Source organism: Furipterus horrens, unplaced genomic scaffold, assembly GCF_987537825.1.
Source record: "Furipterus horrens unplaced genomic scaffold, mFurHor1.1.pri manual_scaffold_7, whole genome shotgun sequence".
In the NCBI taxonomy this organism is placed as follows: Eukaryota; Metazoa; Chordata; class Mammalia; order Chiroptera; family Furipteridae; genus Furipterus; species Furipterus horrens.
Window position 1 is genome coordinate 142,065,716 of NW_028327177.1, and position 16,833 is coordinate 142,082,548.

The window sequence follows — 16,833 nt, forward strand, 5'->3', positions numbered from 1 at the left end:
CCAGGCCGCGGCCGCAATGGCAGGAGACGCCGAGGCCTGTGAGCCTCTTCCACGCTAAGCGCTCGTCCCTTCCCTCCGGTCACGAAACCAACATGCCACCACGACACGCGTCACATGCACACAGCCCACAGACAGCCTCCCAGGTGCCAACGGCCGGCATGTGGGGGCAGACAGAGGTCACCACGAGTTCACTAGCAGCACAACAGAGAAAAGCCTGAGAAAAGGAAAAGATCAGGACCCAGTCACCCATCACCCTTGCTCTTCGTGAGACACCAAAGACCTGTGGCCTGCAGAGCCACCCGCTCGTGGGCTGGCCCCGCCACCATCACGTCTCACAGCCGTGAGCTGGGTCCAGAATGCCCTGGGGATCCGTTTTAAATTTCAACTCAGTCTCCAGCTCCAGCTCTTAAGTATTGCGAAGTCTCCGGTTCATGCGAACGCCAGGCGCCCCAGGGGGCCAGTGCCTGAGACTCGGGCTCCCTCGGGTCAGCTGCCGGAGCGGTGCTGGCGACCTTGCTCCACCCAGGGAATCTGGGGGCAGCTTCCCCATGGGCCCCAGACCACGAGGGCGGCGCTGGATGTACGGCTGGGAAGTGACAGGAATAGGCATCGTCCATCCCCAGGCAGATCAGAGTGAAACCCCACCGCTGTCCCACGGGAGGGTGGCTCCTTCATTTGGCACAAACATTAAAAGAGATCAGTAAATTCCTCCTGTGCTTCAGCACTGAGCCTCGTCTTTCTTCCAACACCCTTGCCAGGAATTTAAGAGCAGTCAATTGCTTTGATTTTCCCGTCCCCTTAAATAAAAGATCGGGCCCTGTCTATTCCCCTCGTGCCCGAGAAGCAGGTGCCTCACGAAGCTGCCTAATCCCTGATGCCTCAATGCCCCCGGCTTCACAGGCACAGCCACGTCTCGCTCGTCCCCGTCAGGAGCAGGGTCGGGGGGCGAGATGTGGGGAGAGCGGCGTCCGTGAGCGGAACAACATCCTACACCCAGGTTCGCGTTCTCTTTTCACCCAAAATCTGATCTCGGCAACTTTCCAACGCACCGTGCAGTGTCATGAACTGCAGTGGCCTGGCTGGGCCGCAGGTCCCCGGCCCAGCACGGTCTCCTGACTCACGTTCTCCCCACATCTCGGCAAAGTCTGTGAAGGACTGGACGTGGGAACTGCTGCTGCCCTGCGCTGTCCGGAAGCAGGGAAGGGAGGCAGAGGAAACAGAGAAGCAGGAGGAGGGGCCCGACGTCGGAGCGTCACGCCAAGCACTTAACGACCCGGTGCCTGCGGGTGAGGGAGGAAAGGGGTACACACCAGCGCGAGAGAGACCACCTCGGGCCGCCGCTTACCTCTGCTGCCAGGTAGTGCCCTGTGGCCAGATGCTTGAAGCGGAAGAGGCTGTTCCAGTACCCCGCTCCTCCCCGACACGGGTCGTGCTGGACCACCTGCGAGAGGAGGGGCCGGTCAGGGCGGAAGCAGCGTCGGCCCGCGCCAGGAGGCCACCACCGCCGAGACACCGCCCGCCAGTCACCGTCCAGCAGTGACGGTACTCGCTGAAAAGAGTCAGTCCCTTCCAACAAGCCCCTGGTTGGTGCCGTGTGCAGTGTCAGAACGCGAACACGCGGGGGCGCTGAGTGAGGCCCCTCCGTAACACGACGGCGCGCCAGGGAAAAGCCCAATGGTGTTCAGGTGACCGGCCCTGACCGTGATGAAGTGGAAGCTACGGGTCTGAAACCCGCCCACCAAGGGCGGGACAAACCAGGGGGAACCCCGTGAGGCCTGCGGACGCAGTCGGCACGGGCAGCTCACGCGCAGCTGGAACACGCACGGGCCAGCGCTCAGGACCCCGCACGCCCAGCGCCTGGCCCCGCAGCTTCTGGGCACGACGGAGCCCCCGGCGCCGGCAGCCGGTGGCGGGCACAGTGCGACGTGAGCTTGCCGCCGACGAGGGGGAAACGGGACACGCGGTGTGAAGGGACTGGGCTGAGGGTGGCCCGCGGGCATGTACAGCCGCGGCCTCTGAGAAAGGGGGGGAGCCCGGGGGCCTTGCAGGGGTTCTGGCTCCCTCCTGGGAAGGCCGCATTAGGAAGGGAACCCAGGCAGGGGACTTGGTCCCACTGAGCGGACGTGTATCGGAATTTAGGGAGACGGAGGTGGCTGGAGTTTGTGGGGGCAGAGCGCTGCTCAGCAGTGGAAAGCAACGCAGCACTGACACACGCGTCCTCAGGGACGGACCACAAGGAACTGCGCTGAGTGAGAGGGAGGAAACAGACAAACAGCAGCGCTGTGTGCTTCCACGTGCAAGAGGCTCTAGAGGAGGCAGCTGCAATCCCTGGACACGGGGAAAGTTAGGGTGCGGCCCGGCCTGAGGCTCGGGGGACGCCCACGGGTGCTGCTCGGGTTCCAGCTCTTCTTCTGGGTGTGGGGTGCGTGGCTTGTGTGGGACAATTCACCGAGCTGAATACTTCTGAGTGGGCACTTTATTTCTGCTCTGCTAGGTCTCAATAAAAACGCAAACCAGGGGAAGCGAACCAGAGGCAGGTGGGCGGAGGCAGGCCCCCGCCGCTCAGGCCCTGGTCCCTCTGCTACAAGCCCGCCAAGTCCCCTTCTGCTCGGTCCCACTGTCCAGCCCCCCTGTACCCCTCGTGCGGCCGTGGGACGGGCAGGGCCATCCAGCTCCTCCAGACGCTGCAGGTTATGCGGCCCCCTTGCCCAAAACAACTAGGCTCCTCCCCTGCCTGTGAATGACAGCCCAGCTCCCGACAGCCTGGATGGGAGACCCCTGGGACGCTGGTCCCCCAAAGCATTTTGTTTTACTTCCAGCGCCTCTCCCCAGCTCCCAAGTTGAGTTTCACTCCCATTTCCAATTCCATGTCACCATCTCAGATGAGAGTTCTGCTCTGGAGATATACATCATCCTGTCAGCATCAGCGCAGATGCTGCCTCCTCCAGGAAGTCTTCCTGAACCCCTCCCCACCCTGAAGTTCTCCCGCCATCATGTAGGCCTGCAGAGCACGGGGAATGTGCCTCTTGCTACCTTAACCGCCCAGTTATCTGGCTGTGGCCTTCTCATCTCATCCCTGATGAGCCCATCCCCACACATCAGGCCAGGTGGGCACGTGAGTGTGTATGGCTGTGACAGAGGAATGGAAAGGGACAGAAGAAGGGAAGGAGGAGATAATTCAGTGGCCCCAAGAAACCCCCAGTTTCGGCTGAATTTGTTTCCAAAGGGGATGCTGTTTCCACCCCGGGAGCACCCAGCACCACTCTGGTGTGGCGGGAGGGTCCCAGGGAGCGAGGGGGGCGGGGAGGCCTGGCTGCGGTCCTCTGCGGCTGTCACAGCCCCCCGGTCCGCGCCCCCCTTACCTCCACCTCCCACAGGGCTTTGGAGCTGGTGGCGGACGTGGCCGACTGCCGGCCGGTGGTTCGCAGGAAGACATGCTGCTTCTTTCTGTGCTCGTCACAGGTGAGGAACTTCTCCTGCTCGGCGTGGAACAGCCTCACCACGTCCCCCTGGAGGCCGCGGCGCAGACGGGGGACAAAGGACACAGGTCAGAGCAGCGCTGCGTCTGCCGGGGCCGGGCCGCCCAGCCCCGCACTCACCCCCTTCAGGACGCCCTCCTTGTTGTCGCTCCACTTCATGAAGAGGACGATCTTCCAGCTGGTGTTGCAGTTGACGGAATTGACCTGGAAGAGTCAGACCGGCTTCTTCACACTCCCCTCGAAACGACCTCATCTTCCCGCCCCGAACCCCGAAGACCGGCAGGCACCCTTGGGACCTCAGGCCTGCAGATCCCGCCGGCCTGTCGGGAGTGTCGGGCAGGAGAGGCTGCCCTTGAGCCGATGGTGGCGTGTGCCCAGTTGCCCACAGGAGCCACACGTCCTACCCTTCCGGGAGGACAGCTCTCCTTTCCCCCGAGTCAGAAAGTCAAGGCCCAGGAGAACGTGTGTGTGTGAAGCGGGCTGAGCTGCAAACGTAAAGCATGCCCAGTGTCTGCATTCTGCGACACTAGCGACCCTCGCTGCCCGTCGGCACGGTAACGACCTGCCGGGCACCGGGCGAAGGATGCGCACCCGAGTACACCTAGTCCTCAGCATCTCCCGGAAAGCAGGCACGGCCGCCACGCCCAAGTCAGAGGCAGGAACGCCAAGGCCAGGGAGCCGGGGCGGGTGACCCACAGTCAGAGCTGGGGGGCACGTTGGGACCTGGACCCACACCTGCCTGGCTCGGGAGCGGTGCCCTCCCCCACCAATCGTCACTGTCCAGTGTCCTGCCCTTGCCGGTTTAGACCCTAAGTAGATGCGCAGCCAGAAGCAAGGGGTCACTCTCGTGGGCAGCGTGCCCTGCTCGGAGATGAGCAGAAGGCCCTCCCTTTAGGGCTGGTGAGGAAAAGGTGCTCCCTGGGCCAGAAAATGTGGTGAGAGGCTCCCTTTGTGGCCTAACCAACTGGAAAACGACACCCAGTGACATAAGTCTCCGTAAGCTGGGCCCTGGGGTGACAATCAGCCCCCTGCCCCCACCGCACGACCCTGCACAGCCTCCTGCAGCAGCCCTGACGTGGGCCTCAGTTTCCCTGTCTGCAGAGAGGGCATGCTGGCCCACGTCACTGCTGAAGTCCTGGCCGCAGGGACAGCTGTGACCTCAGGGCGGCTCCGGCAGCTGCGCCCCTCCAGCTGTGCCTGGTGTCCCCGACTTACCTCGTTGCAGCCCGGGTTATCCACGAGCTGATGGCTGCTGGCGTGCAGCGGCTGGCCGGCATTGACGGGGTTCAGGACCACCTTGTCACCTATGACCACCTGGAAAGGAAAGGACCAGGACAGCGTTTCACGAGACAGGTCAGGAGTCGCTGGCGGAGGGCAGCTGGGCAGCCTCAGACCGCCCCCCGGCTGTGGTGTGTCTGGGCCAGGAGGGCAGGCTGCGTTGTGACATCCAGAGCCCCCGCCCCGCCGCTAAGTGATGGCAGCCAGTATGCATGCCATGGCCAGGTGCCCACTGCCAAGTCCCCTTTCTGTGGTCACAGGCACGCCTCCGTCAGCACTAACTCAAGTTCAGGAGAAGGCTATTATCTGAGGAAAGTCTGTCTTTGAGAGAAAAGAGCCATAATTTTAAGTCTGAAGTGACGACTTTCATGCTTTGGGGACAAGCCACACGGAGACCCCGTCACGCAGACTTGTGTGCATACTGTATGTGTCTGTGTGCGTGCATGTGGCGACAGGTACCAATGCTTATCAGAACCTAGAGCCCCACATCAACGCCCGTCCTCATGGTGGGAACACAGCCTGGCACTCCGTGCCACTCCACGCCCTAACGTGACAGCCACAGCCGCGAAGCGGACCTCCTGGCCCACGAGGGGAAAACACGGCTCTGCAGGGATGCCTCTTCCAGGGCGCCTCACGGAGGCGTAGCCCAGCAGGCCGGTCTCCAGGACAGCGAGGCTGCAGGGTCGCCGCAAGTGAAATTCAGAGCCCGGCGCCCCGTCTGTCGGGGCTTCAGGGAAGGGGGCGGATTGGCCCTAACGGCTTCCTACGGCGGAAGCTTGCAGATCCTCAGCGTGATGCCTCCAGGGAGCACGCAACTGAACTCTAATTCCAAAGGTGGTGCAAATACTCCCCCAATCCTCTGTCCTTCCTTCCCGTTCTCCATCCTCCTTGGTGAACTTTATTTTCAAACCAGAGAGGCATGCCTCGTCCACTAGTAATCTAGGACAGGTGCGTCCCCGACACCCATACATGATCCCTGCTCTCGTGGGAGTCACCGAGGTGACAGACTGCTCACAGGCCGTTTCCAGACGCCCGAGAGGAAGAAATGGCCGCTGTGTTGGGGTCCCACGTCTCTCCCACTGTTTCCCAAATGCTGGTTTCCATGGCGACCGCCTGCCTCTCCTCACACAGGACAAGCCTGTGGCTCCGACCTGAACTCTCCCGGGCGACCCTGGTGCGCTGCGGTGGAGGCAGGCCGGCCGCAGGCCAGGCCGGGCACTTACGCTGTCCCCGATGGAGCGCAGCTTGTAGAACGGCTGGATGTAAAACCAGGAGCCCTCGTTCCCCGCCTCGTCCAGCGTCACCCTCATGGCGTTCTTCTCCAGCAGCGCGGGCAGCCGCTTGTTCACGGTCAGGTATTTGTTGCTTTTCAGGTGCAGGAGCTGAAACCCCCCCCGGAGAGCGAGCTGGGCGTCAGCAGGCCTTTGCATCTCGGCCGTTCCTCGCAGTCACATAAATTATGGATCAAACGGCCCTCCCGCCCTGAGCAAGCTGTGAAGTTGGAGAAGCACGGACGTGCCGGAGGCCGGGAGTGATTAGGAAAGAAGGGAGCGGGCGCAAAGGAGCAGGAGGAGAGGGAAGAAGAACTGTCTTAGTTTCTCCCGACACAGCCTCGGAGGCGGCTGGAGGCGCTCGGCCAGGGCGGCCCCCGCGGGGCCGTGATCTAGTGGAGGGCACTGAACTCAGGTGCTCTACAAGCCCACAGCACCCAGGGGTGGCCCCCGGGCCAGGCTTCAGGGGGTGCTGACAAGTAGCGTCAGCTCACAGGGACTCAGAGCCTGCTCTGCGGCAGGTGCTCCCCGTGGCCCTGGGAAGCAGGAGCCCTTACCCCCAGTTTGCTGGTGGCAAACCGAGGCCTGGAGCATCTCTGGCCCCAGGCCTCCCGTCCGTGAGGGGCACAGCCTAGACCACCCTGGAGGGTTTCCGCCCCAAGCCTCCGTGCCTCTCCTTGTCTTCGGGCCTATCCTCTCGTCTGACTCGGGAGTCAGCTCTCCGAGGTCCCAGCACGGGCCTGGCCCAGGGGCGCAGCCGACACTGAGCCCAGTGGTCCCCTGGGTCCGCTCAATGAGAGAAGAGCCGGAAGGGAGGCGGAGTGGGCCCAGCGGGGCCCAGCCTTCGAACAGGATCCTGAAGCTACTCTCACTGTGTCTGAAGGCCTGACAGCAACGGCCCAGACGGCTGCGCTCGCCAGCCTGGGGGTTCTAGTAGCCCCGCTTCCCTGATGCTCGGCTCTGCCCCTAACGGGCAAAAATGGGACGAGCACCTCTGCCATCGGGAGTTTACAATTGCAGTGCCAAGCTGAGCGAAGCCTTTCAGAGGGGAAATAACGACGCGAGACAACCAAACGGGTCCAGCTGTCGCCACCTGGTAACGACCTGGACCCTTCGTGCCGGGGCTAGAAGGGCGTGACAGCTGACAGATCAAGAAAAGCCACATCTGGCTCTGGACCGCCCCCCACGCGCTCTTCTGCAAGGACAGACCCCGACGCGTCTGCTGTGTCCTGGGCAGGGTTGGATCCTCACGTCAAACTTAAAGGGAGCAGAGACAGACAAGCACCTGTCAGCACTCACGGGACGAGACCGGAGACCTGCCCCCGAGTGCTCTGCCTGAAGGTGCAGGATTGTTCCGACAACCTTTGGTGAACAGGCCTCGAACCAAGAGGTAAAAGTCCCAGGAAGCCACTTTCCACCAAACAAGAACTTCCACGCAGAGCAAGTCAGACAGAACCGCGCTGGCCGGGGCCCTTCTCCGGGGGAAGCTTCCCCCTGGGGTATCGGGACGGACCTTCAACGGCCAGCCGTCGGGGAGAGCGTCTCGCAGCGAGATGGGAGCACCCAAAAGCCCGGGAGTGCGGCCCACGGGACACTGGGCCTTCTGGGTGCCCTGGCTGCCCCAGAGGCCCCCGGGGAGGGTGGCCAGGCCGGGTCCCAGCTCTCCGCGCCTCTCCAGCTCAGCAAAGGAGGGTGCCCAGACCCACCTGGATCACGTTGCCGTACTGGATCACGGTCCCCAGCAGCTTCCGGTTCTCCGTCTCGTTCTGCTTCTTTTCCAAGTCTGCAGCGTGCTGCGTGCGGAGAAGCAAGACTGGTCACAGAGGCGGGCGTGGCTCTGGTCCCCGCCGTGACCCGAGGCCAATGTCACCGCTGCGTGCCAGAGCCGCAGACACCTACGGGTCCCGGGCAGCCAGCGAGCAGGACCCACGGCTCCAGCCCTCTGCCGTCACTTTCTTGGCCCTTCTGGCTTTTCAAAAACGCATTTTTTTCCTTAAGCAACTTACGGACGTATCAGCTTAGGGTCAGATTAAGTCATATGCTCATGCATTTTTAAAGGAAGTAGAGTCGGGGTGGAAGGGAATCCGTACCGCCCTTCTAGGGCTGGTAAAAGTCCTCTTTTAAAGGCGTTGGAGTCAAATAAGACTTGGATGCTGGTTTGGGGCCGTTTCTGGTTTTCTGACCCAGAAGGCGTTACTGAACAGGTGTGAGCCTCAGTCTCCCCTTTTGTAAAACAAGGGTAAGAACAGTGCCCGCGGCGCCCAGGACCCGGCAGAGCGTGCCGCTGGAGCGCTCACGGAGCCTCCGTTACTATCACTGGACATGAATGATCACTTACTGCATTTTCACTGCGCCCCCCCTGAGGGGGAGATCACTTTCCCAATTTTATGAAAGAAGAACCAGACACAAGAGATGAAAACATCTGGCGACGTTGCGCAGCTCGCTGGGCGATGGGTCCGGAAGGGCCTGGTTGTACTACTCTCTCGATTCCCGTGTATATTTGGAATTTGGCTTAAGAAGTTATTTTCTTACAAGTCACGTATGTATTAAGTAGCAGAAATAATCCTCGAAGCCACATCTGGGCCCACCCCAGATCTGCAGTTACAGCTGACGCTGCGAGGTGTCACTGGTGCGGATTCGGCGGGCTAGGGAAAACGGTCAGTTGAACGGCGCTTCCAGAACAGTCTCCGGGGCCGCCGACCTGAACGGCCATGGCTCGTCCGTTCACCTGCTCTGTGCTGAAGGTCCTGTCGGCGGGTTAGAACAGTGCGGCCCGGGAGCTGGGTTCCTCCCCGGCCACGAGGACACTGCCGTTCCAAACCCTGTCTCCCAAACCGAGCCCGAGTAAAACCAAGTAAAACCGGAGGTGGAACTGAGTAGCCAAGGGGGTGGCGGGTCATCCCTGCCGCCCCTCGTGTACTGGGAACGGCTCCCAGCGGGCTCCTCGCCTCCCCGTGAGGTGACCTGCACAGCGGGCGCAGGGGCCTCTGTCCCAGGGAACGTGCCGGCCCTCACGGGGCCCGCGTGGACCTGCTCTGGGTTCCACCCCGTCCGGCCGTTTCGCTCCGTGAGGCCACTTAACCTCACAAGCCTGGCTCGGTGTCCTCATCCCAAAGCTGGGCCCACGCGGGCCGCTCAGGGCTGTCAGAGAAGAAGCTTGCCAGACACACACCAGGCACTTGGTACATCGTAACCGTTATTATCCTGCACGCGTCTGTAACTCTCAGAAGGGCCTCTGAAGGTGGGCTTAGCTGGCTGGAGGAGGACCCTTCCGGCTGCTTCCGACTCAGCCTCTGCTCCACCTCTACCTGGACGTGCGTATTTTGAGGGAGGCGGGTCATTTGAGACAATAAAAATAAATGAATAAGTAAGCTGCAGGAAGCCATCCCCAACCAAAAAGAAGCCGCACCGTGGGAGGCGGAGGACCCGCCTCCATGCCTGTGGATCTGCGAAGATTCGCACCTGCCTCCAGGGTTGAGTCAGAGGCTTCCCCTGCACCCGCCTCTCAGAGTTAGCGGCCGGCCCGCTCTTCTCGGTCAGAACAGGATGAAACCCCCTCCGCGAACACCATCCCTCTGTGCCCTCCTGTTTCCGGCTGTGGTCCCCCCGCAGAGACCCCACAGCATCCACGGGCCCTGCTCGGAGCTTTCCAAACAAGACCAAGTCCAGTAGGAGGGGCTTACACTTCGTGGAAAATCATTTGTTCTTCTGCTAAGCAGTTCCCAGCCAATACGGACAGGAAATTCAAGGAAAAATGTCAAAGGGTTGAGAAAAATCAATAGATTCAGGAAGATAAAACATTTTCCCACAAACAATATGGTTTTTCTCTGCTCCAACATCTGACTGAGAAGACACCTGTTGGGAACCATAAAGTGCTGTTTCTTGGGCTTACATGACACAAGGACCTAAAGACGGAACGTTCTTGAAGACGCTCTCAGTCTGGGAAAAGCTAATCTAAGAGATTAAGTCCCTACCTACGTGCAGACTAAGTATAAAAGTGTCAACTCAACAGTCACTGGCAGATCTGAAAAGAAATGTCAAATTAGTCATGCCGGAGACGGAGTCTCTACATTAAAGACGAATTAAGCCCGGCAGCTCCCAAGTGCAAGGGCATCTGCCCAGAAACACACCGAAGGTAAAACCAGAACAGAAAACACAATAAATTGGAGGACAGCTCTCTACAAACGTCTCTTAAAATACCCAAAGTCACGTCTGAAACTGTTACAAAGTGTAAGGCAGACCGAGCCGCCGCCCAACCACCAAGTGAACGTTCAGTGCATTGAGCTCATAGATCATCCTAAGAATTCACTTTGCCTATAAGCTCTCTTGGTTTAAGGAGAAAACGCTCCATTCCACCTTTCACATACAGACTGTATGTGTCCCTCTGAATTCACATATCAATCCTCAGAAACTAACTCCCTCCACAGAACCAAATCCCAGTCTTTCCCGCCAGTTTTATGAGGTCTCATTCACATACGGTGCTGTCCACGCAGCTTCCCGACAAAGCCGTCCATCCTGACTGTTAGGGGCAGCAGGTGAGGCAAACGGGGGATAAGGAAATCAGTTTCCAGCTCCACCTGGGCCCACGATCAAGGCTGCCTCCACCCTTGGAAAGGATCAGAGCTGACTCATTAAGTCCCACGCATACTTCCTAGGAGGGGCCATAACCTGGCACCATCTTTCTGAAGGATAATATGGCCACGTGAATCAAAAACCTTTCCAATGGGCCTAAAACTGACTTAACAATTCCATTTTCAGGGGCTTCTCCTAAGAAGATGACCTGGCAGGTGCACAAGCCCAGCGCCCTTAGGTCTGGCTAATTAAAACGAGGGCACATCAGCGTCCTGGTCTTCTCCCCGACACAGGACTGAGGAGCGTCTCAGGTGTCTAAGGAAGAAGTTCCACTCTGCACCACGACAGTCACCACGGACAGGGCCACATTCCCTAAGCAACAGCAAGGTCAACCCCAGCCCAGTCACCTGCTGTTTTCCTTCTGAAAGACAGAAACCATGACTAAGTCACTACAGAGAGGTCCCTGAGACCGTGGGGAAGGGCTCTTTATTTCAGCCCACGAGGCCTCCATTACGTCTCTGACATGGAATGCAGCCTCTGCAAGCCAGCCACGCAGGCGGGACCCAGGCGGGACCCAGGCGGGACGCAGGCGGGACCCAGGCGGGACGCAGGCGGGACCCAGGCGGCAGACGGCAGTGAAGACGCGCCCCCCCACCCCGCGGAGGGACCCAGCGGCCACCAGAGGGCGTCCCCGCAGGTCCCTGCCTGAGTGATGCTGGGCCAGGCACAAGGAAGTCACGTGGTCGGGACAACTAATTCCTTACATGGCCTCAATTTAAAATAATCTGACCTTTGATTGGGGTCCTGCACAGTAGTTGACAAAAATAAAAATGAAAGCCCACAGGAGACGGGCGATCAGCCCCGAAAGGCAAGTGGCCGCCTAAAACGCGACCTTAATGACCGCACCGAAGGGGACGGGAGGAAAAGGCCCCAGTGAGCGGAAAGTCGGAACCCACCCCAAGGCCCGAGTGTCATGCCAGTGACCCCAGATCGGGGCTGGCTTCCTCCTAGGTTCCTTTCAAAGCACAAACGCCATAAAGAGAGCGCTGCTTTTTGTTTTTGTTTTTTAATAAGGAGTTCAAAGCTCCGGGTCACCTCGGGAATTGTGCTTTAGTGGCTGTGCAGCCTTGTTTACAAGCGACTCGTGGGAGGAAGGTGCCCGGACGGGAACTGCCGTGGAACCTAACACACGTCACGGGGTAAACAGGTGGTGAAGAACGCCACCCGGTCTGAGCCGGCCTGAGTGTGTTTTAAACCTTGAGTGAGTTGCCAACATGTTTTAAGGATTAAGACGTGGCCCATAACAACACGGGGTTTTCGCTTCTTGGACAAAGCAGGAGACCTGGCGGCAGCTCTCGGCCCGCCTCTCACGCAGTGACGCGGGGAGGTGGCGAGCCCCCGCAGGCCACACTCGGTCACACTCCCGTTAGCAACCCGGCCCCCCGAGTCCCTTTATTCCAGCTGGCTTCCTGCTTGTGAAACTGAATTCAAAACCCCTGCAGTTAAAATCACAGGGAAAGAAAGGGCTTGAGAGGTGCTAATAGGCTCTCTTTGAGCAGAACGGGTTTCTTCCAGAAAAGGAGAAGCAGGGCCTCTCCAGACTCGTCCCCCAAGATGGCCCGCAAGCTCTCCCGACACCTGCGGTCCTGGCGACCGCCCCAGCCCCTCAGCCAGACTCCCACGTGCCCACACGGACTCCAGGAGGTGCTGACCACGGCTGTGACTGGGGTGGACATGAGCCAGGGACGCCGGAGGCCCTGAAGCTCACAGCACAGTCCCGCACCGGGAGGAAGCATCGCTCGTTTGTGTTAACTGTCCGTCTGCGCGGACACGCACGGGTTAAGAGCCTCGCCCCTGACTCCACCAGACCCATCATCGGGCAGCGCACTTCTGCACGGTTTCAGGACCCCAGCCGCACACCTTCTGAGAACCCACCTGTGGTAGCGAAGGGAAGCGTGTAGTTTGCTTCCTTGTCAACATTGCTGAGAGGGGCCGAGCACCTTGGAAAACCGCAGTACGGAAGCCACAGCTCTGGGTCCCCGGCCCACGCGCCTCCGTCTGCCCGGCCGCCGGCTGCCTCTTGCACGGCGAGCGCCCCCCACCCCACGCCGCCCTGCCGCGGGTGGCGGCCACGGGCCGGCCGGTACATACGTGCAATTTGTTGAGCAGGACGGCGTCCGTGGTGCTGTTGGCGCCGGGCTTCGCCGCCTTCCAGAACTGCTTCTGGGCCGAGTAGCGGTTCATGGGGCAGAGTTTGAAGAGGCAATCTAGGAGCAAAACAGACGGGCACCGTGTGTTACTGAGGAAGGGGCACCTCCCCCTGCGAGTTACGGGCGGCATCGTCAGTTACAGGTGAGGGTGAACGCCAGGTCCCAGCACGGGAGGTGACAGGGGCCGCGACGGAGGCTTTTAGAAACTAAGTCGATTGCCGCAGAGCCGGCGAGCGGCAGAGCAGGGACTCAGAGTCCATATCGGGGCCCTCACTGTCGCCCCAGAGCTGTGTCCTCTCTGTGCTAACGGGCCGGCGTCAGGACAAACGTACCCGCTGTGCATCAGCACACGCGGCACTTCCTACGTGAATCCGACGCCCTTCAGTCCCGCTACATGAAAAAACCCCAGAGCAGCTTATTCGGGGGGACCTGCCAGGGCCGGGGTCTCGTGAGGGCTGCGCAGGACGTGATGCTCTGGGAGCAGGATGACACTGCAGACCTGACGGGAGGCAGTCCTGTCCTTGTCCCTCGGCCTCAGCGCGTTGTGACATCCTTCCCTTCAGGAACGCCGGGGCACGTGGGACGCTACACACAGTCCTGTGTACAGGCGGCCCTAGCAAACGGGTCCAGGGGCTTCAGATCGACGCTTCACGTGACTATTGGCACACCATGTTGCTGTTTCATCTTAATTTTTTCATCCATGTCTATTTTTCTGCTTGTTTCTATATTGTATGTATCACTAACCAAAACTACATGAAATAATGTGCATATTACTTAAAAATATATACACATAGTTTAGGGGTATATTTGCCAATTAAAAAAAAATAGGAATAGGCTTTGAAAAGATTAGAAATAATGGTTCTAAAAAATTAATATTAAAATGACCCACCCTGAAAAGTTTACATTTTGACAAATTGGGTTTTTAAGTGGTAAATATTTGTAGGGTAAAATTAATAAACTTGGAAAGAATATCCAGATTTGAAGAAATTGTTTCCTGAAAGGAGATCAGCCCAAGCATTAAGAAAATTTCTTCTACTCACTGGGCACTTACTTTTGATACATTTTTTTTTTTATTGTTTAATTTTAGAGAGGGCAAGGAATGGAGAGAGAGAGAGAGAGGGAGGGAGAGAAAGATCGATGTGTTGTTCCACTTACTGACACATCATTGGTTGATTCCTGCATGTGCCCTGACTGGGGACTGAACCCACAACCTTGATGTGTGGGGACGACGCTGTCACCCACTGAGCCACCTGACCAGGGCCTGAACACTTTTTCCCATCTGTTCATTAACACAAATTCCCTTAAAGGACCCTAAATCGGTGAACACCCAGCTCTCGTCTCAGCCAAACCACTACCTCAAAGTAACCAACGCTCGCTTGCTGTCAGGCACACGGGTACCGGGCTTCCTCGGAATCAGCTCGCCCTTTCTCCCTGTTGGGGGTACGTTTCTACCAGGGACGGCACTGCACAAATACTTGATATTGTTCAGGAAAAAAAACGTTTAGTTGCAGAACTCAAGGTACTTTCCCCCTTCCTGTACTTTTTTTCTTCACGAAATATTTCTGCCTGGTCACCCGCAGTCACATGACCACTGATGTCCATTGACTGGAAGTATTTTTCATGCCCGTGAAAGACACTATCCAGGTCTTTAGGGGACAAAACACACGGCAGAAAAGCTATTAAAAAATAAGCTGTTTTCCCAACTCCTAAGGAAGCCACAGGTCACTGTCACTTACTGTATCAGTGGCAACCTAAAGCCGGCATCGAGAGACGCGATTTTTCTACCACCACCCCGCGAACTATCACACACAACCATGACACCACGGGCCAGCGGGACAGAGGGTGGCACCTGGGCCGGGCAAGGGGGACTTCTGTGAAAAGCACATGACAAAACAGCATTCCCAATGTGGAGGTCGCCACGGTTCCTGGGTGACACGGACTGACCTTAGGGACCAACCGGAATAACAGTGTCACATTTGATCAACAATAAGGCACTGCAAGGAAAACAGTCCCTCCTCGTCCTCCAGCGCCCTTCACCGGTGACAGCTACGTGGGCTCCATTCCCAAACGGAAGGGGACTGAAGTGGCCCTGGGGACCCATGAGGCTGGATCCAGAGCGCCAAGGGACTCCCAGGCCATGCAGATGCCATTCTGCGATGACGCAAGGGTGCATCCACTGAACAAGCAAAGGGGCCCCAGCGCGGGCTCGGCGCTTCTGGCAGCTGGGTGTCCCCGAGGTGAGGGTGTGGCCCAAAGCGCTGGCGGCCCTCCACGTGCCCGGGCAGCCCAGTGCACGGCGCTGGACTGAGCGCGTTTACCATCAGCCGCCTGTGAGAACACGAGAGATGCTAATACACTGGGACCAGCACCACGTTAGCCTTGCGGGTTTTGTCCCGTCTTCCTGGTTGCTTAGCAACTGATGCAAAGTGAAAATTAAATTATGCAATTCAAACGTGATGTAGAGGCCCCTTCCAAAATTCTGCAAGTCAGCATCTCCTGCCGCCCCTTGCTGCTTGGACGGCGCAGTGGGGCGAGTTAGAGGCCTGCTGGGCCCGCGTACTTTCCTAGGTACAGAAACAGACAAATGCAGGAAACGCAGTGGAAACCTATGCATGCTGCCCGTCTGGGGCACGGGTACATGTGTGCATGCATACGTGTGTGTGGACACCCCCCCCCATGGTCTGATCTCACTCCACAGAGATGCCACAGAACATCTCATGACAGGTGTTATTCTGGGCCTTTGACAAATGAACTCAACTAAGCTTTCAAAAAATCAGCCTGCAGCATTCCTGAGCCTCCGCGGGCACCATGCTGGGCAGCTCAGGCAAAGGCGGCTGGAGAGAGGCTTCGGGCTGTCCGGCGGAGGGCTGTGGGCGGGTGCGCTGCCGGCGCGGGCAGGGAGAGAGGACGCAGGCGGGAGAACCCGAGGCGGGAGGAGCCGTCGGGCGCGTGGGGCCCTCTGTCGCGGTCCCCACCAGATGACAAGGCCACCTGCGGAACCGGCCTTCGCATCCCTGGAAAGCGGACGCCAGTGTGAGGAGCCTTTAGGACGGAGACGCAGGTCCTTACGTACGCTCTGCCATCCCGTGGCTGAGACCATCATTCACACGCTGCCATCCCGCGGCTCCAGAAGTGACCCAGGCAGGTCCTCTGAGGGCCCATCCAGCCCTGACCCCCAGGAGCCCGTTCGCATATTCAACTGCTATTCATTAAAGTGCCTACTGTGTGCCTGGGACAGTACAGGGTGCCAGGAAGGGTGTAACCATGAACCAGGTGCACAAGCTCCTGAGTACAGTCCTGGCGACAGTGGAAACCGAGTCACGGGCACGAGGTGAATGACAGCAAGTGAGGTCCTTGGGGGCAGGAAGTCTGCGCAGACACAGTGGCTGGTGTCAAGCGGCAGAAGGCATCTCACCGAGGGCTGTCCCTGTCCCGAAAGGAGAGCTGGAGGAGCAGGGGTGGGGGGAGCCAGCCGGACAAGCAGCCAACGCAGAGCCTGGAGGCAGGTGGGGGTGCGGGCAGAGCGCGCGTGGGGAGGGGTCTGGAGAAGAGCGAGGGCCCCCGCATGCGTGCGGGGAGCAGGGTGGAGCTGCCGGAGGGCCCTGGCGCGGAAGAACCTGCTGGGGCCCCTGTTTCTGAGGCAGCTTTCTTTCTGGTGACGGTCGCTGCTGAGAGAGGGAGGGCAGGGAGGCAGATGTGGGGGCAGCAGCGACCGTGAAGAGCTCCATCTCAGTGACACCCCGTTTCCAACGCCCATGAGACGTCCCCGCTGACACGCTGAGTAGGCCGTCCATCGACCGGCAGGTTGGAGCTGCCGAGCAGCCGGTTATTTAGGGAGGTGAGGGGGAGACGGGAAGAGACAGGAGGGGCTGCTGGGGGGAGAGGGAGCGGAGAAGTCGGCACCGCGGATACGACGCAGCTCCATCTGCCGCGGGGAGATCAATCCAAGTCCAGAAAAAGGCTGACGGGAGCCTGAGCCTGATTCAAAGTCTCACAGGGTGGAACAAACGCCTTTCCTCTCCC

General features: G+C 59.2%; 1 protein-coding gene across 5 annotated transcripts in view; it reads right to left on the reverse strand.

Moving 5' to 3' along the window:
* ITPR1 (inositol 1,4,5-trisphosphate receptor type 1) overlaps positions 1-16,833 on the reverse strand; it is a 202,376-nt gene that overhangs the window by 128,952 nt on the left and 56,591 nt on the right. For all 5 annotated transcript variants that reach the window (XM_090284866.1, XM_090284864.1, XM_090284865.1 and 2 more), the window contains exons 3-9: positions 12,752-12,867; positions 7,735-7,821; positions 5,981-6,139; positions 4,695-4,793; positions 3,600-3,683; positions 3,363-3,509; positions 1,346-1,441 (exon numbers count right to left, since the gene is read on the reverse strand). In XM_090284866.1, coding sequence (XP_090140992.1) covers positions 1,346-1,441; positions 3,363-3,509; positions 3,600-3,683; positions 4,695-4,793; positions 5,981-6,139; positions 7,735-7,821; positions 12,752-12,867 — 788 coding nt within the window. The remainder of the gene's footprint in view (positions 1-1,345; positions 1,442-3,362; positions 3,510-3,599; positions 3,684-4,694; positions 4,794-5,980; positions 6,140-7,734; positions 7,822-12,751; positions 12,868-16,833) is intronic.